The sequence below is a fragment of the Dacryopinax primogenitus genome (assembly GCF_000292625.1).
Source record: "Dacryopinax primogenitus strain DJM-731 SS1 chromosome Unknown DACRYscaffold_16, whole genome shotgun sequence".
In the NCBI taxonomy this organism is placed as follows: domain Eukaryota; kingdom Fungi; phylum Basidiomycota; class Dacrymycetes; order Dacrymycetales; family Dacrymycetaceae; genus Dacryopinax; species Dacryopinax primogenitus.
Window position 1 is genome coordinate 397,545 of NW_024467213.1, and position 24,792 is coordinate 422,336.

The following is a 24,792-nucleotide window of genomic DNA, read 5'->3' on the forward strand; positions in this document are numbered from 1 at the left end:
AGAATGCCTATCCTTCCCGTTCTCTCTTCGGGCTCACGCGTCTTGACGGGAGGGAGTGATGCTGGTGCAGGCTGGACGCGCCTCCCTCCGATGTTCAGGCGGATGCTGCGATTTCAACATATGGTGCGCAAGTCGCTATGATGGGAACGCCCCTATTCTAACCACAAGCTGTAATAGGACTTCGAGCTAGCGCTATGGCAGTTGACGTATCTGTGCATAGCTCCAAGGAAGGTGTGAGTACGCGATTGGTGCCGCTCTAAGGCAACATGCGCTGATGGCGATTTAGATACAAGCAAGTATACTACCATAAACGTGAGCGATTTCCATCACCTTGCTGATATTTGTGACAATAAGACTTGAACAGAGACCCACAATACCTGGGCACGCAACGACCCAGCAATGCTCATCCTTATCTCAGCATCTCTGGCATGTGGGTGCATCAGTCCTCATAGCAGCATGCCTGATCTTATTCTGTGCTATGCCAGTGGCATCCGCAGCTTGGTCGGTTGTGTATTCCCTGGGTCCAGTAGGGGGCATACGGCTTGCATTGGTCATGGTCTTCAGGGACTTCATCCTCACGGGCCTGATTGTCTGTAGCCTCTTGTGGCGCGTACCGCCCATCAGTTCATCTCGCAACTTTCGAACTCACGCAGGCCACAGGTTCTTCACGAACCGGGTGCTCAACCAGACAGCACCAGGAACGGTACAAACCGATCCTGGCAACGTGGAGTGGGCGTACGCCTTTGATGTCCATTGCAACGGCTTCGTCCCACTATTCTTTCTTCTCTACGTGATCCAGCTTATCTTGGTTCCTGTGATCACACAAGATAAATGGATATGCCTCTTGTTGGGCAACCTGCTGTACCTCATAGCGTGAGTCAGACTTATGAAACAAGCATCGGTTCGCTGAATTGGGTTCCTTTCAGCTTTACTCAGTACTTCTATATCACCTATCTCGGGTATAATGGTGCGCTTTTCTGTGTTTGATCCAGGAATGTTATCGACAATCCTACCAGCCCTTCCTTTCCTTATCCGGACAGAAGTCATCCTGTTGCCCCTTATACCCATCCTTACGGGTTTTGTTGCTTCACTTCTCGGTTATAACATCGCGCGGAAAGCATTAACGTTGTATTTCGGTGCATAATACCATTGTCATGATATCTAACGAAATAGTCACGAGCATAAACGAAGACTGAGAAAAGTGTACAGCAACACTGGAAATAGGCGTTAGCGCTGATCTCGGAAGCACAAAGACGTTTGGAAGGTCAGCAAAGCCAATATTTTCATATTCCCAGCCCTCAATCCGCTCAAAAAGAACCTCGAACTCAGCCAGCAAAACACCGACGTCGTCACGCTCCCAACAAATGTAAGGAGGAGATTCATAAGTGAGCGGGAGGAATGGGCATTCAACGAATGGATGAACTACAGTTTCATCTGAAAGCAATGAAAGAATGGACAATTTACTCACACGACATGAGCACAATATCGAACCCAATTATCAGCGAGGCATCTACTATGGATCGAGTTAGCAAAATCCAGCCATGAGCAAGATAAGAGTGAAGAAGGAATCAGTAGTGTTTTGGTATGATTTAGCTGTCCACAAAGGGTTATGTCCTTTTCGGAAGCAGAACTGAATAAATCATCATAGAGAGAAAGCCGGCAAGCAAATTAATGGCTCAGAGGGAAAGAACATACCTGGATACAGCACATGACTGGACAACGGTGAGCTGCAGAGAGCAAGACAAGAGAGAGACCAGTGAAAGACCCCTCCAAATCCTGGACGGGCAAAAAAGATAGGATGCCTCCGTTTCTCATCACGTGTATCGATCCCTTGCGGAGGCTTTCACCGCGATGGAGTTTTCTTGCTCTCGCGACGCTCCTTCCCCCCTTGTTTGTGTCTTCATAGGTCGATGGCCGACATTCGTCTCTGTCATCTTGCGCGAGTACCCACTCCAAGGTTGCCCTCGTGAACAACTAAGTGTAAGCAATTATTGAAATTTCTTTTCTTTTCTTTTTTTATTTCCTTCTATATGATGATACCATCCCATTTTCGAGCGGGCGACCGCGGAATGAGCCAAGCTCACAACATGCATCACCAGCTGATCCTTACACATCATAATGTCTCATCCGGCGATGAATCTGACTAACAAGTTTCGATTAGATTTTAGAGGCGATCTTACTATAGTGGCGGATGTGTTTGTAAGGAGCAAATAGCGCGCTAACGTCTTCAGGCGGCCGAAGGACACGCTCCCAGACTGTCTTGTGGTTCCGAAGAGTGCTTGTCGCTCGTTAGAACTGTTTCATTCTTAGGTGGGCAATCGAGTGCGTTCTCCTATCCTTTTTTAAATCTCCCAATTCCACCCTGTTACAAAAGATGAGCATTTAAACCTATAGACAAGCATATGTCTGAACTCGTGTGAAGACGGTTTTATCTCTGATCCATTTTCTATCGCTTTCCACCTCTTTTACCTTGACTGACCTAATTATACTAGTGTGTTGCTCCTATGTCACGCAAATTGCGCGCATCCTTGGCTTGATCCTTGCAGTCATTATATGCTCGAGCACTTAGTCCTGAGCGAACAATGCATCGTTTGGGGATGGTTTGGCACAGTCCTGCCTGGATGTTCCGATGTCCCATTCCTTCGAGTTCCTTTAGAGTTGGTGCAAGCCGTTATGTTTTTGCAAGTGTAGCATAGGATAACGCAAATCGATTGGTGTTTAGACTGAGAATTTCAAGTATGCCATGGAGCAGGCTCTATCCGGAAGTATCTCTGGTGTTTGGGACCTCGCGTGCACCATGCCTGCGGAACTAGAGTATTCGATTGTCAATCTCTTCGCTTACACCCTTCCATCTTCGACCATATCCCAGTCTTCTTCCCACTACCGCCTCCTCCTGTTCCCAGCTCATAAACCTACTTCTACTCTTCCACCACTCCGCGACGTTATCATTAACTGTAAACAGTTATGGCTGCCGCTGCTGCCAAGGCTGCCCACGTCGAGAGGGTCGTCGAGCAGATCAGGGAGAGGGGTAACACGCGCATCCCGGACATCGACTTCACACAGCACATACTGGAAGATGGAAGCTATATCAGCACACAGGAGCGAGTTATTAAGGATGTCAGTCCGCGTTGTCAAGCGTTCCACGGTCTCTCCATCTGACCATGCCTATGCCACGTCTTAGGTTCAAGCGCCCGCAATGGGCGTTCCCACCAACGGGCAATTCTACTCCAAGACCGATCCCTCAAAGCCAGATATCGCATTCCTAAAGAATCATTTCTATCGGGAAGGACGACTGACTGAGGATCAGGCGATGTTTATCATCGAGAAGGCAACGGACATTCTGAAGAATGAACCCAATCTGTTGGACGTGGATGCGCCTATCACTGGTGAGTCGGTGTGTTGTTAGCAGACAAGCGCCGTCGCGTTGACTTCGCCGTCACAGTCTGCGGCGATATCCATGGTCAATATGTGCGCATTATATCCTCCTTGTGCCGTTCTGCCTGAATCTGACCTTTCGTGCAGTATGACCTTATGAAGCTCTTCGAAGTCGGCGGGAATCCGGCCGATACGCGATACCTCTTTTTAGGCGATTACGTCGACCGCGGATACTTCTCCATCGAATGTGTCCTCTACCTATGGTCCCTCAAGATTTGGTACCCCAACACCTTGTTCTTACTTCGGGGCAACCACGAATGCAGACACTTAACCGATTACTTTACTTTTAAACTAGAGTGTGAGTTATGATATCATATTGCCATATCTCTAAGGCTGTGCACTGACTCGATCCTGCAGGCAAGCACAAGTACTCTGATAGAATCTATGAGGCATGCCTTCAGTCTTTTTGCTGCTTGCCGCTGGCGGCCATCATGAATAAGCAGTTCCTTTGCATCCACGGTGGGCTCTCTCCTGAGCTGCGCACCCTTGAAGACTTGCGAAACGTTAGAACGAATCACCCCATTGTAAAGATGATTTCTGACCATTATGCATAGATTGACCGATTCCGCGAGCCGCCAACACATGGTCTCATGTGCGACATCTTGTGGTCTGATCCTCTGGAGGATTTCGGTCAGGAGAAGACGACGGATAAGTTCGTCCACAACCACGTTCGAGGATGTTCCTTCTTCTTCACGTACGCTCTGCTCGCGTCCAGCAACCTGGATTTGCGCTCATTTGTTGCGCAGATATGCGGCAGCCTGTGATTTCCTCGAGAGGAACAACTTGCTCTCCATCATTCGTGCGCACGAAGCACAGGACGCAGGCTACAGGATGTATCGAAAGACGAAGACGACAGGATTCCCCTCTGTAATGACCATCTTCTCCGCACCGAATTATCTCGACGTCTACCAAAACAAGGCCGCGGTTCTCAAGTATGAGGCTAACGTCATGAACATTCGTCAGTTCAACTGTACTCCCCATCCATACTGGCTGCCGAATTTCATGGACGTCTTTACCTGGAGTCTTCCTTTTGTTGGTGAAAAGAGTACGCCTTCCTGATACGGTGACCGTTCAATGAACTGACTTGTCTGTAGTCACGGACATGCTCATGTCGGTGCTCAATATATGCTCCAAGGATGAATTAGAGGAAGCTGAGGAGCCGAGTCCCATGTCGCCTGTCAGCCCACGTGAGTATCAACGATGTGCGATGCCCACCCAGGATGCTGACTCTGCGCAGTGGAAAGCGCGGAACGCCGCAGAGCGATCAAGAACAAGATTCTTGCGGTCGGCCGTATGTCACGCGTGTTCTCTCTTCTACGAGAGGAATCCGAGCGTGTATCCGAGCTCAAGAATATTACGGGTTCGAACAAGCTCCCCTATGGCACCCTGGCCTTGGGGGCAGAGGGTATCAAGGACGCCATTGCAACCTTCGAGGATGCGTATGTGTTGAGTCATGATCCGTATTACTCCAGCGTATTGATTGCCTTCCTAGGCGTAAGTCCGACATTGAAAACGAACGACTTCCTCCCTCCCTCGTCGATCCTGAGGACGTGGCACCCTACCTCAGCTACACTCCTCCTGGTGGCTCCAGTCCAGGAACACCTCATGAGGGCCATTATGGTATTGGTTCCATACCAGGCACACCCGCGACCCCTCCGACGTTCGACGAATCGCCGCTTTCTCCTAACTCCACGGCGTCGCCTGGTTCGCCATTCCGCCGCGGTCACATCAGGGCACAGAGCCTCGGCACGACCCGATCCAGTCCTTCCACGAGGCGGAGAAGCATTGAGAGTACGATGTCCCTCCTGCGCGAGGCAGTTGAGGGCGCTGGAGGAGAGGATCCAGAGGCGGCTAGGGTCGCAGAGGCGACTGCCCGGAAGGACTACTGGCAAGCATAGTCCACGTACGACATCGACATGCCCATGACAGCGACATGTACCACGGATTGTACTTCCTCTAACACCTTACCGTCACGTGTCTATCTTGCCTGGTCGATTTGTGTAAAACGGTCTGGGGATTAGTGTATAATGAGCCATTATGCCATACCCTTCGAGTTGTATTGCCTACATCGTTAACAAGCCGGAGCTTATTTATGATTTATGCCTTGTCAACGACGGAATGAATAATCATTTGACTGGATGCCAGCTTGCGATTATCGGCTGTCTACAGATTAAGCGATATGAGCTGAAGCGTTCAGGCAGCGAAAGCCCAGGGATCTGAGCTCACGTCAGTTAAGAACCTGGAAGAGCCGAACCCGGCAGCGCACCGGCCAAATGTGTCGGAATCCAGTCCCTCAGCCCGACAAATGTTTCCAGACGAGCCAATATCTCCTCCGGCCAAAGATCCCAATCCTCTACCGAACTCATGATCGAGGTCAGCGGGAAGTCCATATGGCGTGATTCGACCATGTTACGGATAGCTCTCGGGGAAGCTGAAACCCGCTGGATGATGAGATGCTTCAACTTCACACATAATGCCGATTCTGCATCTGGATGCCGCTCCATTTGCTCGAAAAGATCCTCGTACTCGTACACACCGCTTCGTAGTTGAATGGTATCTATATTTGGTGAAACTTCGAGTAGACGAACAATGTCAGTGGGCATTAGGGCTCCCGCCGTCACAAACTCCTTGAGGGAAGGGAATGTTTGGTCCAAATTTATCGCGGACATGCTCGGTATTGAATTCCGCTCCACGTAGGTTGTTTCGACTGCGAGCCTTTCCAAGTTGGGCATTTTGAGCATAAGGAAGGTCTTATTGAACGCGGTCTGCTGGTGGTGGAAGATCTTGAACTCGCGAAGGTTTGGCATTGTAAGCGGTAGTTCTCGGGCTTGCATGTCGCTCCAAGACCACCAGATGTTCCTTAGAGATAGGATCTCGATACCAGGGTGCCAAGACAGCATATCGAACAGGTCGACGAAAAGCGAACCTCCTTGGCCAGTCACAGACAGGGATCGTAAATTACTGCAATGAAGATAGTCAAGCTTGTCGAAGTCGAACTTGTCTTCAAATTCGGGCAAAGGTCGGTAATTGTCCCGTAGCTCAATGTAGCAGATACGTGAACAGCCATTGGATTCGGCCACCTCCTCTAAAAGGTCGCAGAGTCCACCAGGCTTCTCCGCGTATATTCTCAAGGGGGTCGAGGGGCCGCTCCGTCGCAAACAGGTCTTCCAATGAATGTACGCTGCAGCTGCTTCGGCGGGTTCGTGCAGTACCGACACAGAACCAAGCTCAAGAACTGGAGTTTCTTCCATCCAATCATCTGCAGGCGGATGCCAGTCGATCTCACCTAAGTCTGCGTTGTACATGTTGCACCAAAGGCGGGGTGTGCGGAGTGCAATATCTCGCCATGTCCGACAAATCGAGGTCACACACTTCAAGGTAATGCCGAGACTCATGAAGTCGTGTTCAGGATCGTCCTCCCAGGCCATGATGATTGTTTCAAAGATCATTGCAATAACCTCGTCGGGGAGTGCCCACCCAGTCAAGAGCCGAACCATGGTTACCGGATGAATTGCATGCCAGGAACCGGTCAAGGGGTCTTGATCAGCACGTGTATTTTATATTTGTGATGGATATGCATTCCACGGGATCGAAGTGATTGACAGGATGGTGTAGTGGTTATCACGTTTGTCTTACAAGACCAGGCCTCATAACTTGAGATCTTTGCACACAAACGGTCGAGGGTTCGATCCCCTCTCTTGTCACGATCCTTTTGATTTCCTCTCAACGTCAATGATGCGTCCAAGTGATCCTCCGTAGCACGCATATTGGCAACCACAAAAAAATTGAGAGCAACCCAGATGCAATAGTGGATTCAGCAATAGGCTATGGATAAGAAATCTTGTATCTCACAAGGACAAGTGTTCAACTAGGGGCTGGAACTATGCACCGAGAAACCTTGGGCATGCTCCACGGTTAACCTGCTGAGTACAGTACTGATACAGGGTTGACGATTTGCCAAAGTAATGCCCAAGTTTCCATTGCCTTTAGACCGCAGCACATTGCCTCTTCAGCCAAGTTATAGCTCGTTCATCATGCTTCGCTTCGAGCAAAGGCAACAACTTCTGTTCTATCTCTGTATGGTACTCATTGAGCCAAACCTTCTCCGCTTTCGTCAGCAAGGAGACATCAACCAGGCTGGTTTGAATCGGGCACTGTAACAAAATCAGTAGATGCCGGAACAGTTCGGTGGGAAAGAGACCATTGTAACATGCTCAAAGGTATAATAATCTCGATCACCAAAGCGATTGGGGGTATCCGCTTTTCGCACAATGATGACATTCTCGATGCGGATGCCGAAGCGACCATCGGCGTAATATCCCGGTTCTACCAACGTATTAGTAGGTATTGGGAGGAGGGGTAGGAGGATAAAGCGAGTCTCACCATCCGACACGACCATGCCGGCTTTTAGGGCAGTGTCGTTGAGGACGATGCGCTGACCAATGCCATGCGGTCCCTCGTGTACATTTAGAAAACTGCCCACTCCATGCCCAGTCCCGTGTCTTCATGAGTTTGAGTGATGTATATCATGCGCGATAAGAGGTCCGTACCGATAATCTAAGGTAAAAGTGAGCAGCGCACACACTGAATTATCTGCCGTGACTCACCTAGACCATCTATCCATAATGGGCGGCGCGCAAAAGCATCTCTTATGTCAAGTCCAAGCTTTCAGAGCACGGCTCGGGTAGGTGAGGTTTTCACTTACAATATGTAACCTATCCCGAGTGGCATGTGAGCTTGCGTTACGACTTTCTTTCAGAGGACGCACCAGATGTTTCTTCCGGAAAGACGGCCATGTCAATTGCCATGTGACCTTGTAAAACGCGGGTAAAGGCTCGGATTTCTTCTTCCTTCGGGATACCAAATGCCTGCAGACATGAAACAGGCGGATTTGAAATAGCCAAGGTAAACGCACCCAAGTTCGTGTAGTATCTGTAGTCCCATCCTTGTATTGTGCTGTTCACTCATGTTTTCATACAAACGCAACAATCAGGGACGATAACTTACCTCCGGAATCACAAAGATACAGACTGTCTAGCTCGATCGTAGCGCAATCGTTCCGATCGGGTTGGTAATGAATGATCGCTGGTACTAGATTAGCACTGATACATGAATATCTGTCAGATACAAACCTCCGTTAGATCCCGTCGCGGATATAGTAGGGAATGATAAGCCCATGAAGAGCTCCATCTCTCTGTTGACAATGAATCGCTGCACCACATTGACATGCAAGTTACGCACGAGCGATACTTCTCCAGCTGATCTGCCGCATCAGTCTCAGACAGCGTCTTGTGCTGGTGTAGCTGTTCTTCCAACCACGCGAAATAACGGACCTATGAAGCCGTATGAGTAATGCTGGGGTGTGCGATGAAATGTCGATATACAAGGGCGGCACCGTCGCGGATATTCGACTGTCGAAAACCCTCGATTTCAACTTCGTTCTTCACGGCCTTCAAGTCCGCAACCGGCGATCGACCAACAGCAACCCTCTGCTCCTCCAGCGCTCTGGCGATGGCCCAACTTGTTGTTCTACTAATGAGAATTTTCTGTCGAGGACTTGTGAGTTTAGGGTAAAAATGTCTATGTATTGGCCTACTACCTTTTCTGGATTCACAGAAAGAGTACTCTTATGTTCGGCGAGATGAGACCAGAAGCAGTCGTAAGGTTGAATGTTAATCTCGGAGCCGAGATATTTTCGAACTTCCTCAGTTAGCTGGGCTGGGTCGACAAATAGAATGGCGGCCTTGTCCGTTATGAGGGCATATGCGAAGAACACTACTGGCGTGTCAGACTGCTTCACCACACATCAGAGTAAGTTGCTATATACCCGGATTGTAGGCGATATCACTGCCTCTTAGGTTGAACAGCCATGCCACATCGTCTAGCATGCTGACCACTATTGAGCTGAAATTGTTCTTGACCAGATATTCCCTGATTTCCTTGATTTTCTCCGTCGAAGATTTTCCTAGGAGGGATCAGAGAGGTCGGACGAGCAGTCTCTGTAGCTCACCAGCATACTCAAGCTCATGGGCGATGATGGGATTCTTTGGTCGGGCCGGGCGATCTAGCCATATTCTGTCGACAATATTCCAGCTTACTGGCACAAGGGAGGAGTCCTTCTTGCCCAAATCTTCCTTGAGCACTCGTGCATCTTCGGCAGATATTAGAGTTGAATCGATGCCAACCTTAGTTCCCTTTGGTAGATTCTGCACATCAGGTCGTGAGTGGAACATAACAAGGTCGTTGCATAGAGCGCACCTCAGATAGGAACTTCTGCCACGTTGGCACACCTGGCTGGATTCAGGAAGATATCATCCCACATCAACGTATTCACCTTTCAGTCCTTGCTTCATCAATTGCCAGTTACTACGAAACGTGAGAGAGAGTACGAAGAGGGTGACGGGCAGCTCACCTGTCGAGCTGTTGCTCCGCTTGCAGGAAGTATCGCCCATCAGTGAACAGATGCGCATTGTCTAGGGTGACAACAGCACAACCTATAGAGGTGTTAGAGTAGCCCGAGAGATACTGTTGGTCGTCGGAGCACACCTGCAGACCCGCTGAATCCCGAAATCCAAGCGCGTCGTGCATCGCAGTCCGCCAAGTATTCACTCGCATCTACGACACTCTCAGATCGAAACTTAATTCTGCTAGACACGGCATACGCTGATCTTCTGAAGGTATGACACTGGCGATACGTCAGATCCACATAATGGATTAAGGCCAGGTGGACACACTAGGCTTGAACATTGCACTCTGGTCGTCTCATAAACTCTCTCAGCGCCTTTAGTCGCTCTGTGGTTGGAACCGTCTTAGACTTCGTTTGTACCATGGTGCTCGCAAACCGAATCGTATAGTTACAAGGAATTCCAGGACGATAGGAGGTATAGAATACAAGGGGTCGGAAGATAGTGCGGGGCAGCATGTGTGCCAGCAACAGGCAGGTCGCGTGCTCAACGTCACTGTTTGGGGGCGGCTGGCGGCTGCACCCTTACAAACGACATCCGGTGTATGGATTGCCGATCCCGAGATAGAGCCGTGACATGAAAAGTCCATATAGGTATACAGATCGCCGGCCGGCAGCGAACTACAGTGGTGCTATATTCGTCCTACATTTGTCCGACCGTTCGATTGGGTATGTGGTGAGCCAACAGCGGCCTCGAGATCCCCCGCCTCGATTGACTTCCTTCGCTCTTCTCTCCTCCGACCCTTCCCCGTCAACCGCGTAGTCTCGTCTCCCTCAAATTCTTCTTCCTCCTCTTCTCGTACTTCGTCCAGGCTAATATCCGGCTCTTGCGTGATATTACCATTACCAATACCCCAGCCTGATCCACTCGCTGACCCTCCGTTATGCATTCGATAACCTGAACCTCCTCGGTGGGTATGATGCGGTGTCCACTCGGTCGTCCGAGGAGAGTCTATTGACATGCGGCCTGATATGCTGAGTCGAGGATTCATCAGGCCATGCTCCAGCGGCACATGTGGTTGATCTGGATCTGGGAAGTCGGGCTTGTGGTTCATGTTCAGGAGATGAACGCCAAGGAAGGTGATCAGAAAGCCAACGATGAGAGATGCAATACTGACACCATCGCCGGTATTGAACCCTTGGAATAATATGATGGAGGCGAGAATAACGGCTGTAGAAAAGCCGACGTAGTAGATGGGGTTGACGCTAAAATTACGTTAATCGGATGTATCTGCGCCGAGAACAGTACATACACGTTGGTCGAGAAGATATCCAATGCCTTGTTGAAGTAGTTCATCTGCACCAAGATTGACAGAACAACGACAATGCCAAATACGTATGTGCTGGGGTGTGTGAGCTGGTTGTTGCCAGCGAATGTGAGCTTGAGCGCGATACCGAATCCTTTGATGCCCATAACTGACACTGAACCAACGAGCGAGCATATAGTGAGGTATATAATTGGGCTCTTCTTGCCATATTTGGGTGCCAAGACGTAGATGAAGACGACGCTGACAATCAGAACGATGAGGCAATATAAGAGGAAGGCTAGAAAGATATCAGCTTCCTGTCCGCGTGGAATACTGTCGGGCGCACCTGGCTGCAGAGCATAATGCAAGATCTCATCGACTGTTTGGATATCTTTGTCCGCCGGAGCGTGTAATACGATTATGAGGGATCCGAGCAAACATAATGTGCATGCTACCACACCGAGGTGGCCGAGCTCTTCCTGCAGGAAGATTGAAGCAAGAACCGCTCTGATGGAAGACGTTAATCCGGGGGGCTTCGTGGATGACGGTGAGACGCACCCTATGATCACGCTGAGTGCTCCCAGAGGGGTGACTAGTATTGGAGGGGCGAATGCATATGCAGCGAAGTTCATCACTAAAGACGGCGTTATAAAGAGCATGCAAACCGAGCACGAGCCACGCACATTCTCCCGAAATCACTGAAGATCGATGAACAACGTGAGGGATTCATGTCAAGCAAGGTACGCACTCGTCGTCATCCCCAACCACCATAATGGATTTCTTAGGTATACGTATTTATCAGATGCGTTACTGTGTCCTGCTCGTTCCGCCGCCGCGTTCAAGCCCTATTTTGTGCATGCGATGAGAACTTCACGAGCGCCTCCACGTAGTCACAACGTCGCTACATACCATTTTGATTATGATGAAGCTGGATCCGATGGCTGAGTTGCCCAGCACGGCGAGTATTAACCCAATCCACCGATCCTCCATGGTTGCCGGGGGAGGGAGACAACAACGAAGGGCAGCGGTTAGTTGTGGGAGGAGTGGAAGATGGCTGCGCTCAGGTCGAGTATACACGCGAAACGGTCGGGAATACCACAGGGTCCCGCACCGCACATTCCGAAAGGGTTAGTCCCTAACCCTTGGTGGGACATCTCACTTTCTTTTCTTACGACCAACAAGACATTTAGGAAGTCGCCAACATACATCCCACAGCAATGTATTAATGGTTTGGATCTCGATGAATGCGACCAATCTTGATTCCCCAAACACATCACCGAGAAATTTTGTTGCCGCCACGCATGCAATACCACGCGCTGGCCACATGCACGTTATAGGGCTTTCAGGGGTTGAAAACAGGGACGCGTGGAAATTGCGTCTCTGGCAACATGCCCGATACCCTGCTCTGATTTCCGGGGAGAAACAGGGCGCACGATTTCTCAATTGAACAGACTGTCAAAAGGCAAATCGATATACTGATTAACATCGGATATAATTATCAAAGCGCCCCCTGTCGGTCGCGCTTTCTTGTTCCAACACTGCGGACTTGCAACTTCTTCCAAAAGCATCCGTCCCTACAAAGTGTATCAGCCCGTTCTTGCCCCCCGTGTAGCCGCCAACATTATCAGCATCAAGCAACCGGAAGACCATGGACTCAGTCCTTCAGGAGTTGGTTCAACATCGTCTCATGTTGAAGTCGAAGCTGATCCGAGGCCAGCATCGACGTCCTTCCGTACAAGCGCTTTTACTCTGCGGAAAAGATACCCGACCTAACCGGTAAAGTCGCCGTGGTCACTGGTGGCTCTAGTGGTATCGGAGCAGAGATCTGCCGGTATGTTGATTTCCGGCAGGCATGGAGATGAACTGAACACAAATAAGACAACTTGCAACCCATGGCGCCAAAGTGTACATCTTGAGTAGGGGCGAGGCCCAAGCGCAGGGGGTGATCGCGGAGATCAAGAATACACATCCCTCTGCCCAACTCGAATACCACAAGCTCAACCTCGAGTCTATTGCAGAATCCATAGAATCTGCCAAACTCCTGATGGAGAAAACTGATCGCATTGACATCGTTCACCTCAATGCAGGATTGGTAATGACTTCCCTGGAGAGTACCACGGACGGCATCGAGCCCACAGTCGGTATACAGCATCTGGGCCATTTCGCGTTCATCATGACCCTTCTTCCATTCCTGGAGAAGCAGACATTGGATGACGTCCGAATTGTTGTAACGGCGTCACGAAACCACTCACTCGTAGCGAAAGGGATCGATTTCACAAAGCTTGGCCCGTCCAAACAGAAGGATCTCGACGATGCTATGGCCAAGTATGCCCAAGCCAAGTTATGCAACGTGCTCATGTCGAATTACCTTGCCAAGCTGTTGAAAAATCGGGGAGTGTAGGTGCAAAAATTCACTTTCAGCATCGGCCCTGACATTCCGACAGCACGAATGTCACTATCAACTCGCACGACCCCGGGGTGATCGTGACCAACTTGATGAACCCGATCGCTCGTGAACTGGGATGCTTCGCCGGCGTGTTCCTCGCATTGTACAGATTGATCGGCATCTCTCCCCAGCAAGGCGCTTTGACAGGGTTGTTCGTATCCACGAGCCCCGACGCAAAGGGGATTAGCGGTGAGTACTACATACCTATTGGTCAGCGTGCAAAGTGCGCCAAACTTGCTCAAGACGAGGCGCTTCAAAAGAAACTCTGGGAGTGGAGCGAGGCTCAGATGGCTCGTACTTCGTCTTAGTTGTTCCTTTGGGCCAGATACCAAAATTGATAGTTGGCTGGTATACCTCAACTTTTTGATACCTTCTTGTTTCGCATATCACTCTAGATAGATAATTGAGTAAGGACGATGGTTGCATATTACAGACAATATAGGATCATAGTTCACAATACACTATTATATAGGATACCTAGTTAGGGAGAGGCGCGGGTTGCAGTTTGATGGCCTTGATCATTGAAGCCGCTGAACGCATTTGTGTCGAAGACGCGACCTCCCATGAGGCAGCACTGAGCAAATTTCTCAAGCTTGAAAGGAGTCAGTTCCTGACCCCATTCAACAAGCGGATTAGACTCACTCATATATATCCCTTCCTGCGGCGTTGAGCAGACCGGTCATGGCAGCACCAGAGCGGGTTTCTACGCATGGTTAGAACCACGATGTAGACATAAATGGATGATGTACCATATGCGTTCCCATATCCCCAGTCTGCCCACAGTGGTTCAGGAATGGGCAGATGCATCTCCTGGATCTCGCGCATATCCTTCCCAGAGATCCCGTCGAAGTATTCCTTCACAGTGATATGCTTCTCATCGGGTTGTGGGATAGCTGGCATATACGTGCAGACAAGGAGGGTAGAGCCAGGAGCCGCGGCAGGGCCAAGATTCTGAAAACGCATGTCAGATATAATATGCTGGAGAAGGACGGCGCATACACGAAGGATTTTGAGGCAATGCTCATCGCCCCAGTTGTGAAGTACGTTCTTGATCATGAACACATAGTGAGAGTCATCTGTCGCACGCAGGCTTGTCACTTGGAAGAAATCCTGAGCCAAGAAAGAGACACGATCCGCGTCAACGATGTCGGTTGCCTCTTTCTCCCAGAACTGAGAAGACGTGTCAGCTACATACATCTGCAAGACAGACAGACTCTCACTTCTCGAATTGCCGACAATGCCTCAGCCCGATCTTGCAAGACCGCCTTCCACTTTGGGAAGCGTTTGAGCAGGGTCATGGTAAGACCGCCACGCCCACTGCCCACATCGACCAGCGTGACGGATTCTCCGAGCTCTTCCCAAGGATAGTCACAGGAGATGCCTGGATCCATATAGAGCTCAAGTTGGGTCATGCCGCGATGGAAACGCGTCAAATAACGAGGATTCTCCATAAGCCATGGGTACAAGGCCTTCTGATGATAGAGTTGGAACGCGGTCTGCTTGAACACAGTCTGCTTGAACACAGTGAATTCCAGTGCATTGGAGGAGAGACAAAACACGCACCTCTTCATATTTATCCCCTGCAGGAAGGCCGTCATGACGAAGTGCCTTGGACAGAACAGAACCACCCCTCATGCTCGGTCCCGACGTAAAAGATACCAAATCACCGATTGCATTCCCAGTAACCAACACGCTCGACGGTCGATTGAGAACATAACGTCCGGGGGTGATTTCCTTGAAGAAGGACTCTGAGGTTAGAACGCGTAGAATCGATCCTGATCACCAGAAAACGTGAGTGCCATTGCCATCAAAGTATAGAAGAGTTGAGCATACGCAGTTTAGCAGCATCAATCCCTGTCTTCCCAGCGAGACTGGTCACGGTCGCTCCGATCTCACCAGTCTCCGCAATGAGGTCGACCACAGGAGGTTCGCTCTCAATAACGACATTCAGTGCGACTGGAATCAACCAGGCGTTGGACAGGACGAGAGCTCGCTCCGCAGGGCTTTCGACAGTGGCGATGATCTTGCTACAAAGACCGACGATTGCTTTCCTTGCGAACCAACTCACTGGATCAGGCAGTCCAGAGTCCAATGGATGCGGAATTGGACTGTCAAGCTCGAATGCAGGTAGCTGACGCACTTGGAGAACTTTTTGTAGAGCGTCCACGGCGTCGTTGAGGGAGGACACCAGAACAATCAAAGGATCTGGTGGTGCGCTGGGTTTCTCAGGCTCCAACTTGGTGTTCGCGTTCCCCATGGTGTTCTCGCGCAACCAGTTGGATTCCCGTCTGCGCTCTGCATGCTCTACTTAATGGATTACCACTGCTGGGAGAGGCTCTGGCTCTAGCTGCTGATTGGAGGCCCGCGAGTGGCCTTAGAGGCGATAACACATCAGTCCACCATCGTGACCAGCTGACACCTCACTACTGCGTCTGTTTTCAGGGCAAGACCTTCGCACGTTGGATGACATATGCGCAAACTTAGCGGATTTTTTCGGATCAAGCACGGACTTCGTTGACGTCGCGAAACGTGATTCATATTCTGAGCTCCTCTAAAGCCGCACTGACTCCGGTGTTCTCATCATGTTGCTCCCGTTGCGGCCTCGACGTCTCTATCTCCTTCCCGCCTTCATCTTCTCTATCGGCCCACTGCATTCCTAAACATTGCTGGTAGATCTCGTTGGTAGCTCTCTGATCGTGGCAATTTCGGGACATCCAAATGCGGCAAATTGTTATCCAATAAGGATCTTGTGGCTCTCCGATGGAACGGTTGATCGTCTGGGATCTGTCAAAAGCCGCTCAAACCCCTGCGAGCGGTTAGGCCAAGATACACATATAGTTGGAGAATTAACTAGTCGCTTGTGAGAGCCGACCCGGAACACCAGGGGCAGTGTCGCATCAGAATGGTTGAAGGCTGAATTGGCCGGAAGGAGGGCCTGTGCGGACTACAATGCTCTAAATCTTTCCATTTGCGGTGGAGGAAAAGGATAAAAAACAATGCTCGCCTTACGAGCAGCAGAAAAGGTTCTCGTTCGGCCTAATCTGGCTACTCTATCTCATGCCTAGCCTATCCACACCCCGTCTTTCGAAGAATTTTCAGTCTCACATGGCAACAGATGGGACGCCTTCCGCCTCTCCTCAACGGCCGCAGTAAGGCCGCCACGACTGAATTCTTTTCTCGAAATGGATGGAATGAGCGAGCGGGCCTTCGCGCTCCCCGCCATTCCCTACGATAGCACTTTCACTGTATAAATATGGACTTCTCTACCTCGCATCTATCTCTGTGGTTCCCTGATTACACGAGTTTAACCACTCTTACCTTGCGGCTCACAGCGCTTTCAACAGCACCTTCCAGCCATGTCGGTAACTCTCGATTCTCTGGTTAGCACTTTGGCGCTGCTTTACATCTGTTTGATCTCACTGACATCATCCAGCCCAAGAAGGCTCAAATTCTGGTCATCGGTGGTGGACCAGGTGGTGCATTCACTGCTGCTGCTCTTTCCCGGGAGGGGTTTGAGGTGGTAGTCCTTGAGAAGGCGAAGTTTCCTCGGTATGTGTTCGCACATCCTATGCAAGTTGTCCATCTGACTATTTTCGCGTAGATACCATATAGGCGAAAGTATGCTGCCGTCCGTCCGTCCTTTCATGAAGTTTATAGACCTGGAGGAAACGATCATGAACCATGGTTTTACCCCCAAGGTATGCTTCTTTCTTTTGTGAGCCCACTTATGGCTAAACTTTGCGTATACAGCCCGGCGCCGCGGTGAAATTTGTTCAATGGAAAAGGGAAGCTTGTACGTACACCTCCCTAAAGGCTTCGTGAATTTTCGGCAATCGTATTGATCTTGCTCGTTAGACACGGATTTCATCTCTCTGGACCCCAACAATGGCGCGTGGAACGTTGTATGTGCCTTCGTCCCTGATTCTACCAAGTTGTCCTAAATTCTTTCAGGTCCGTTCGGAATTCGACGAACTCATCCTGAGGCATGCCGCGAAGTGCGGGGCGAAAGTTTTCGAGGAAGTTACAGTCACCGAAATCGAGTTCACGGATAATGACCCGACTAAGCGTCCCATCGCTGTGACCTATCGGACCAGGTCGAAGGAGTTCGGCCGCATGGAATATGATTACCTTGTCGATGCTTCTGGTCGTGCTGGTCTGATTTCGACAAGGTATCTGAAGAACCGTGACAAGAACCTCACTCTTGACAATGTCGCGTGCTGGGGCTATTGGAAGGGCACGAAGCAGTATAGGCCTGGAACGACGAGGCACAATGCCCCCTGGTTCGAGGCTCTTACTGGTACGTCGTAATCGCGTATTTGCGTTTTAGCGAGACTCAGAGGGTCCTTCAGATGAGACTGGCTGGAATTGGTTCATTCCTCTCCATAACGGCACCACCAGCGTTGGTGTTGTTATGAATCAGGCGAAGAGCAACGAGCGGAAGAAGCGGGCCACCGAGGCCAACGGGGGCAATCCTCGTTCACTGAAGGACCATTATCTTGATTGCTTGAAGCTCACCCCTGGCCTCTGCGAGCTCCTTGGCGAGGCCGAACTCGTGGATGATGGAGTCCACCCTATTGTTCAGGCGGCAGCCGACTTCAGCTACGCGGCCAAGTGCTATTCTGGGGATCATTGGCGCTTGGTTGGGGATGCCGCTGGTACGTCTATAACATACATTTTACATGTTGCCGTCGCTGAGATGTTGTAGCTTTCATCGACCCTTTCTTCTCTTCTGGTGTTCACCTTGCCTTCACGGACGGTTTGTCCGCTGCTGCTTCTATAGCTTCCTCTATTCGTGGCGACTTTCCGGAGGAGCAGTGTTGGCATTACCACGATAAGAAGGTCGGCACTGCCTACACTAGGTTCTCATTGGTCGTCATGAGTGCGTACAAGCAAATGCTGGCTCAATCTGAAGCGGTCCTTGCGGATATCAACTCCGACAACTTTGATCGTGCATTCGATCTGATCCGTCCTGGTAAGTCGGCAGTTACACATGTCCCGCCATTCCTCACACATTCGTAGTTATCCAAGGTGCCGCGGAGACCGGGAAGACTTTGTCCGCAGATGAGGTCAACAAGACTATGGACTTCGTGCAGCATGTGTTCGCGGCTACAGACCCGGAGATGCACGAGGCCGTCGGCGCTCGGATCGACCCCACCTTGTTCTCGCCTACCGGCAAGATGCTCACACCCAATCAAGTGGACGAGATATTCGGCGAAGACGATGAGGAAGCGCGCGCCGTTGTGAAGGAAATTAACGCGCGCAAGGCTGTCCACATCATGTATGACACGGAGGCCAACTTCAGTAACGAGGACATGGATGGCCTTGCTGTACGTGTGAAGCACAGTAGTCTCGGATTGATCCGGGTCGAGGACAAGGATGAGAAGGAGAGGAAAAAAGAACTCATCATCATTGATCGTTTGATTGAGTCCGGGGCTCAGTCTACCGAGGTCGCTCCTACCCTGTACGGTCCTAAGCCTCTCACTGGCATTGAGAGAGACGAGTTCGCACCGATGGTCAACGGCTCTTCAACTATCATTGTCTAACTTATTAACTCTCGATGAGATCATGTCGGTAGGCTGGTTATGTAGATATAAGTAGACTATGTCAAATATTTCAATACCATTACGAACACAGTATCATTCTCCATTCTGAACGTCAAGAATTCAGCCAACTGCTGCATTGCTGCACTCTACACCTCCCAATGAGGCGTCAGGAGTAAGTCCGCTGGAGGGGGAGTTGACTGTAGTAGCCCGGGTCAAGTAGATAGTAGCCTGTAGTCGTCGTCCCAGTAGTAATCGAAGGTAGTTCCGAAGGAGTAATGTACTCGACGCCTCCCAATGAGGCGTCAGGAGAAGGTCCGCTGGAGGGGGAGTCGACAGTGGTGGCCCGTACTTCGTAGTAGGTAGCACGAGATCAAAACAAGGCCGAATCGACGGTTAACTCCAAGGATAGCGCAATACTAAGGTCAATTCGAGGTTCCGTTGTGCTTTCCGAATCCTGACGCAGCTATCCGAGGGGAATCCAAAAGAGAGAGATCAGAGGATGGACTCGAAGGTGAGCGAATGTAGTCTTCTCAGGTCGAGCGTTCGAATCGAGACACAGAACGGTCCTAGTAGGGGATAGAATAAAGAGTGACTGTAGAGTAAAGCAGTAGTATTAGGTGTAAGTTAAGTGATCACCCGGCTTGAAAAAGTGAAGTAAAGAGTAAGTGAGAGAGAGGAGTCCGAGCGTCCCTATCCGAAGTATCCGAATCCTCCTATATACGTTCGGAGCGGTTCGAACCTTCGGACTACTACTAATCTATGTCTACTCTATATTACCTAATGCTATGTATAGGGTCCACTCCTTGCTTCCAATAGTCCGGTCCGGCCGAGTTCGACACGTCGTTCAAAGAGGCGTTCGAAGATCGGATTCGAACTCGAAATTCGAATGTGCAGCACAGTAGTAGCTTGGTCGTTTAGTAGTAGCCTAATTAATTAGACTCTAGAGGAAGGGAAGTCCGAAGGTCGATTCGAGGGTTCGATATGCGTCCCTAACCCCAAGCCGGAGCATGGCCAATGCCCGCCCAAGAGTGAGCAATCCGAAGACGAGAGTCCGAAAGGGCTGCGTTGCAAGAGGACTCGAAGGTGTTAACGAGCGTAGCCAGGTTGGTTCGAGGATTCGAATCAACGGTTGGAATGAGGAAACCAGAGAGTAAAAGTAAAGATTGACTGTAGAGTAGAGGAGTAGTATTAAGAGTAAGGTAAGTGATCACCAGAGTCCGAACGAGTGAGAGGGAGTGAGAGAGAGTCCCTATCCGAAGTACCCGAATCCTCCTATATACGTTTGGAGCGGTTCGCACCTTCGGACTCTACCTAATCTATTCCTAATCTATATTACCTAAGGCTGTTCGACATGTCGTTCGAAGAGCCGTTCAAAGGTCAGATCCGAACTCGAAATTCGAATGTGCGGCACAGTAGCTAGTCCGAAGACAGGTTCGAAGGACCCTAGTTCCGAATCTCCAGACGTGTGTGCACAAGACCCGCTGAGGTGCGAGCTATCGAAGCGGCCGTTCGAGTTGAATGACCTTGCCAAGGGGGTTTGGAGCGGAGAAGGCGAGAGACTCGGAGTGCAGTTCGAAGGTCCGAACAATTGTTCGGATTGATGGAATTAGAGAGTGAGAGTAAGGATTGACTGTAGGTTAATGGTGCAGTGTAAGGGGCAAAGTAAAAGAGAAGAGAAGACTAAGAAATGGAAGTGACCCTGTTCCGAAGTACTCGAATCCTCCCTATATACGTTCAGAGGCGGTTCGGACTTTCGGACTACCTGGTCAATGTAGTTGTCCCAGGATTGGGCAGGGGGGAACCCCTTTTTTACTTCTCCCTAACCTTCCTGTTAAGAAAATCTGGTAATCCTTATTTGCCCGCATAGCCATCGCGTCTTTGAATCACGTGCTGCTAACTTCTTCCATCCTCTCTTAGCAGATCACAGTGTCTGCATGCCGTTGCCCAGGGGGTGCGCGGAGCGGATTGCTATCCTAACTCCATTCTTAATCTGTGTATAGGGTCCGTTCTTCCTTCTATTGTCTTATGTCGTAGTCCTTTCGGACCTCGTTCGGAGTGTCGTTCGGAGTATCGTTCGGAGTATCGTTCGGAGTGTCGTTCGAACGTCGAATCCGGCTTTGAAATTAGAGTGTGCAGCACATTGCCTACAGAAACCAAGGAAAGAGAAGCCTTAATTGATGAAGCGTTGAATGAGGCCACCCGAGCACGCAGTTGCGACGTCAATCGCAAGGGAAGTCATGTCCCTCTAAGGGTACAAGCGCATACATAAACATATGCCCCTAGAGGGCCTCAATCTTCTTCCGGATCCCTCTAGCCTTGTCTATGAAATCGGCTATTCTGCGCTCACCGTCAGCGCGGAGCACTTCATATTGGCGGCGGGTCTCGTGTCTCACCCATTCTTCCAGGGTCATCGACAGCTCGGCCTCGGTGAAATTTGAGATAGGTGGAAGCGGGAACATAGGCTGTATCGCAGGTATTGCAAGTGATTGAGGTGCCACAGGCTGAGCAGAAGCAGGAGCTGGACGGGGCGGGGTGATGGGTGTTGCAGACCCAGATACAATTGGTGTCTGCACAAGGATCGTCGTTTCAACTTCTTCAGCATCACTTGACTCATCGGACTCATCATGGATCGTGGTAGTTGGCGTATTTTCACCCTTGCTGGACTGTTCTGACAAATCGAGGGCCACATCGTCGGGTGCGTCCTCCATCTGGACATCCTCCCGTGGTGTTGGCTTCTTCCGTGCTTCTGTTCCTGGCCTTCTCGTCGACGCCACCTTCCCTTTCCCTTTCTTCTTGGGTTTAGCAGTCTGCGCCGAATCGGCATCTACCGTTGATAGCCCTCCCACGGTAAAATCCGATATTGCAGCATCATTTACAAGCGTCGGGGGATGGGCTGGCTTGGAGCGAGTAGAGCGAGTAAATGTTACGATGGGATTGTCGGCCTCGGATTCTGAGGTCATCGCAACTTTTCCTCGTACCCGGGTGGACCGCCGGAAATCAGGAGCATCATCCGTTTGTGAGACGGACGCCGCTCGAGTCAGCCTTTGCGGCTTCAGCTCGCCATCAGTGACGTCCTCCAGGTCGGAATGAGCAGGTTGCTTGCTTTGTGAACGCGTGACTCTCGTGGGGGATACGGATATAGCAGCAATAGGTTCTGCTGCGACAGCTTTGTCATTGTTTCGTAGTTCCCGGCTTGTTGGCTTAGTGGTTGGGGCGTCATCGTCCGATGTTACTAGTTCGACAACTTCCCTTGTTGGATTGAGGTCGGGTTCAAGTTCAAGTTCGGGTTCGGGGTTAGGCTTCTTACTCTTGGGTCGCCCACGCTTCTTCGGCTGCAACGGTTCAACTATAGAAGGCTCAACGACTTGGGTCTGAATCTGCGTTGCTTCAGTTTGAACGTCCGGTCCCGGCTTCGCTGCAGGTTGTTTCTTCGGAGGCCGTCCACGTTTCTTCTTAACAGGTTCAACTTCCGCGGGACCCACCTCGGCCGCAGAGGTGCTGGTTTGTTGAGAAATTGTTGCCTTGGTGGTTTTGCCCTTGGTCTTAAGTGCTGGTGGTTGGGCTGGCTCTACTTTGGCTACTTCGGCTTCAGAAGCAGAAGCTTCACCTTCATCCGTGGCATCTGGATTCGAGGTAGTCGCCATGTTCATAATTCTGGTAGCACGCTTGGAAGGGGCAGCATCCAATTCTGAGTCGGTGGCGGCGTTGCGGAGATTGCGACTCGGCTTTGACTTGGGTAGCTGAGAACTGGGTGCTTGTGATGAGCTCGACTTTGCAATCTTCTTTGCGGCTCCAGTGCTTGGAGCTGGTACATCATCTTCAGGAGGATCTCGGAGAGAAATCTGAAGAAGCTTGGGTATGATAGCGTCTGGCAAGATACAGGCTTCTCACCTTCACCCCAGTGCGATCTCCAGCAGTAAAAAGCACACAAGTAGGGCTCTTGCGCTGATGTTCTGCCATAGGATCATCTTTCGGTTGCCAGCCGTCTAACTCCACATTGCAGTATACACAGGTAACGAGGTCCACTGCCCTGGCGTCAGGGGTATAGTGAAATCCAGCATGCGCCATCTATCAATTAGATATCCATCAACATGAACTCGTTCCTTGATGATGTATCGCACCTTCTCAGAACTCGCTTTATGTCTAGCAACATTGTCATGTGGCCACCACTCAGAGAATGTTTCATGTCGTGCTACTTCCATTGCTTCAGATCTTGGAAGTCGTTCTGATGTTGTAAACATGAAGCTAGCTCAACCTGGTCAGTTAAGTACCATCGCTGTTGTCGACAATGACGCACGTATGGTTGTTGATCCTATCCTGAAACTTCACTTGACAAACCGCATTGGCCCATGCGCATCCATTCTCGTCGTGAGTGACATGTTCCTTGTAAGGAATATCTCCCTTCTCCCATCCACCCAAGCCCTTGCCACATAGGAAACACGTGCAATTGTCGGATGCTTCATCTGAGGGATTGAAATAGAATCCTGCTTTTGCGAGAGATTCGGGGTTGAAGGTTTCAGTGAGTGCATGAGGCCAGGTCTTCGACTTTGCGCCTCGTTTCGCTTGCGAGGCACCCAAGTTGCCTTTGTTGGACGCGTTGAATGACGCGACGCGCACTTCCAGCTCTTGATAGTTGGGTTGTCGAGTCTTAGGAGCCATTGTTTCAGGATCCAAGACGCAGCGTGTCTGTTCTCAATGTCTGTCGATGCTGAGGAGGCGGTACGCTGCCGGGTTGTTTGACAGGGTAATGTTAGAGTCGGGGAGAGAGCCGTCGAACTCGACGTTTACGGCAACTTGCGCGACGCCGGCCCAGTGGACGCGTTCTCCCTTCTTTGCCTCCGTACCTGCTCGATGCGGCGCATCTTGTACAGCCCCTTCCACTCCCTTACGCCTGCACATCATCACAGGGACCAACGACAACACCAACCACCACGACTAACTTATCATTGCTCTACGATACGATTGAAACGACCAGTTACTTTTGCACCCACATATATGCGCTGAACCAGATTATGCCCCCTCAGAAAATTGCTAGAACAACATATGGGAGGCGTCGGGCGGCCGCCCGCACCGCCCAACGAGACGAGGACGAAGACTTGGACATGTTGGTTACGACCCCTGTAAAAGCTGAGAAGATGACCGCCTCCACGCGTATCTCCCATACACCGAAAGGGAGGAAATTTGAATCATCTGTCGCGAAGACCTCTGGAATCGGCCGATCATCAATGATATTGCCCGACTCACAACCTGGCTTTCCCACTTCCAAGGCAGTCGCTTCCCCTGCCAACACGTATCGCGTACCGCCAGGAGCACGACTGCCATCCACTGGGAGGGAAACAAGTGATGATGATAGGGAATTTATTGAGCTTGTAAGCTCCCCGCCTCCAACATCTCCACCGAAGTCGACTGGCAAGCGGAAAGAGCCCACTGCTGTCGACGACAGCCCCACGAAAGCGAAACGTCAGAGATTGGACAACACAAATGGGTCATACTCCAAGAGTCGCGCAAGCACAGCGCGGCTTCTTGCATTACAGGAGGACTCTGGTAAGCATATATGCGCTGGTGATCTTCTACCTGCTGAGTTTGTTCTGTTCATAGATATTGATTATGCTGGTGATGCCACAGCCTCGAACAGAAAAAACCCACAGCACTCAGGTT

General features: G+C 50.5%; 8 protein-coding genes and 1 non-coding gene across 9 annotated transcripts; 5 read left to right on the forward strand and 4 right to left on the reverse strand.

The window, feature by feature from the left end:
* Nucleotides 1–3: 3 nt before the first annotated feature.
* On the forward strand, nucleotides 4–1,144 carry DACRYDRAFT_55886 (UNC-50-like protein; the record flags this gene model as incomplete). Its single annotated transcript, XM_040775349.1, has 8 exons — nucleotides 4–123; nucleotides 178–233; nucleotides 287–312; nucleotides 365–442; nucleotides 498–610; nucleotides 689–873; nucleotides 927–967; nucleotides 1,017–1,144. The coding sequence occupies 8 exons, from the start codon at nucleotides 4–6 to the stop codon at nucleotides 1,142–1,144; spliced, it is 747 nt and encodes a 248-aa protein (XP_040626196.1).
* A 1,755-nt stretch (nucleotides 1,145–2,899) lies between these two features.
* On the forward strand, nucleotides 2,900–5,789 carry DACRYDRAFT_23890 (Metallo-dependent phosphatase). The gene is made up of 12 exons (XM_040773441.1): nucleotides 2,900–3,117; nucleotides 3,182–3,386; nucleotides 3,443–3,468; nucleotides 3,523–3,733; nucleotides 3,793–3,938; nucleotides 3,990–4,129; nucleotides 4,182–4,480; nucleotides 4,530–4,622; nucleotides 4,673–4,874; nucleotides 4,928–5,445; nucleotides 5,503–5,651; nucleotides 5,702–5,789. Exons 1-10 carry the CDS (start codon nucleotides 2,965–2,967, stop codon nucleotides 5,331–5,333), a joined length of 1,881 nt encoding a protein of 626 aa, XP_040626197.1. The 5' UTR covers nucleotides 2,900–2,964; the 3' UTR covers nucleotides 5,334–5,445; nucleotides 5,503–5,651; nucleotides 5,702–5,789.
* A 1,246-nt stretch (nucleotides 5,790–7,035) lies between these two features.
* Nucleotides 7,036–7,139, forward strand: DACRYDRAFT_t50. Its single transcript has one exon. It is a non-coding gene; the product is annotated as a tRNA-Val (tRNA).
* A 109-nt stretch (nucleotides 7,140–7,248) lies between these two features.
* DACRYDRAFT_118045 (Creatinase/aminopeptidase) lies at nucleotides 7,249–10,264 on the reverse strand (the record flags this gene model as incomplete). The annotated part of the gene is made up of 20 exons (XM_040770512.1): nucleotides 7,249–7,589; nucleotides 7,637–7,761; nucleotides 7,819–7,937; nucleotides 7,986–7,992; nucleotides 8,043–8,093; nucleotides 8,204–8,303; nucleotides 8,351–8,391; nucleotides 8,443–8,520; nucleotides 8,568–8,629; nucleotides 8,677–8,768; nucleotides 8,820–8,981; nucleotides 9,035–9,210; nucleotides 9,263–9,400; nucleotides 9,446–9,641; nucleotides 9,694–9,725; nucleotides 9,770–9,801; nucleotides 9,848–9,929; nucleotides 9,982–10,050; nucleotides 10,098–10,120; nucleotides 10,170–10,264. The coding sequence occupies 20 exons, from the start codon at nucleotides 10,262–10,264 to the stop codon at nucleotides 7,422–7,424; spliced, it is 1,848 nt and encodes a 615-aa protein (XP_040626198.1). The 3' UTR covers nucleotides 7,249–7,421.
* A 213-nt stretch (nucleotides 10,265–10,477) lies between these two features.
* Nucleotides 10,478–12,135, reverse strand: DACRYDRAFT_82409 (DUF803-domain-containing protein; the record flags this gene model as incomplete). Its single annotated transcript, XM_040776565.1, has 7 exons — nucleotides 10,478–11,104; nucleotides 11,152–11,443; nucleotides 11,492–11,652; nucleotides 11,704–11,779; nucleotides 11,829–11,843; nucleotides 11,894–11,990; nucleotides 12,040–12,135. The coding sequence occupies 7 exons, from the start codon at nucleotides 12,133–12,135 to the stop codon at nucleotides 10,531–10,533; spliced, it is 1,311 nt and encodes a 436-aa protein (XP_040626199.1). The 3' UTR covers nucleotides 10,478–10,530.
* Nucleotides 12,136–12,613: 478 nt separating this feature from the next.
* On the forward strand, nucleotides 12,614–13,899 carry DACRYDRAFT_82414 (NADP-binding protein; the record flags this gene model as incomplete). Its single annotated transcript, XM_040776566.1, has 4 exons — nucleotides 12,614–12,813; nucleotides 12,863–12,976; nucleotides 13,024–13,542; nucleotides 13,590–13,899. The coding sequence occupies exons 1-4, from the start codon at nucleotides 12,794–12,796 to the stop codon at nucleotides 13,897–13,899; spliced, it is 963 nt and encodes a 320-aa protein (XP_040626200.1). The 5' UTR covers nucleotides 12,614–12,793.
* Nucleotides 13,900–14,068: 169 nt separating this feature from the next.
* Nucleotides 14,069–16,229, reverse strand: DACRYDRAFT_118048 (S-adenosyl-L-methionine-dependent methyltransferase; the record flags this gene model as incomplete). The annotated part of the gene is made up of 7 exons (XM_040770513.1): nucleotides 15,425–16,229; nucleotides 15,155–15,366; nucleotides 14,812–15,102; nucleotides 14,591–14,761; nucleotides 14,341–14,542; nucleotides 14,234–14,294; nucleotides 14,069–14,183 (listed from the first exon to the last, which is right to left on the reverse strand). Exons 1-7 carry the CDS (start codon nucleotides 15,846–15,848, stop codon nucleotides 14,069–14,071), a joined length of 1,476 nt encoding a protein of 491 aa, XP_040626201.1. The 5' UTR covers nucleotides 15,849–16,229.
* A 444-nt stretch (nucleotides 16,230–16,673) lies between these two features.
* On the forward strand, nucleotides 16,674–19,199 carry DACRYDRAFT_23892 (FAD/NADP-binding domain-containing protein). The gene is made up of 9 exons (XM_040773442.1): nucleotides 16,674–16,971; nucleotides 17,025–17,140; nucleotides 17,193–17,289; nucleotides 17,342–17,384; nucleotides 17,447–17,493; nucleotides 17,543–17,888; nucleotides 17,941–18,246; nucleotides 18,297–18,563; nucleotides 18,611–19,199. Exons 1-9 carry the CDS (start codon nucleotides 16,948–16,950, stop codon nucleotides 19,132–19,134), a joined length of 1,770 nt encoding a protein of 589 aa, XP_040626202.1. The 5' UTR covers nucleotides 16,674–16,947; the 3' UTR covers nucleotides 19,135–19,199.
* A 2,214-nt stretch (nucleotides 19,200–21,413) lies between these two features.
* DACRYDRAFT_118049 (BIR-domain-containing protein) lies at nucleotides 21,414–23,793 on the reverse strand (the record flags this gene model as incomplete). Its single annotated transcript, XM_040770514.1, has 4 exons — nucleotides 21,414–22,976; nucleotides 23,026–23,202; nucleotides 23,256–23,379; nucleotides 23,432–23,793. 4 exons carry the CDS (start codon nucleotides 23,791–23,793, stop codon nucleotides 21,414–21,416), a joined length of 2,226 nt encoding a protein of 741 aa, XP_040626203.1.
* Nucleotides 23,794–24,792: the final 999 nt, after the last annotated feature.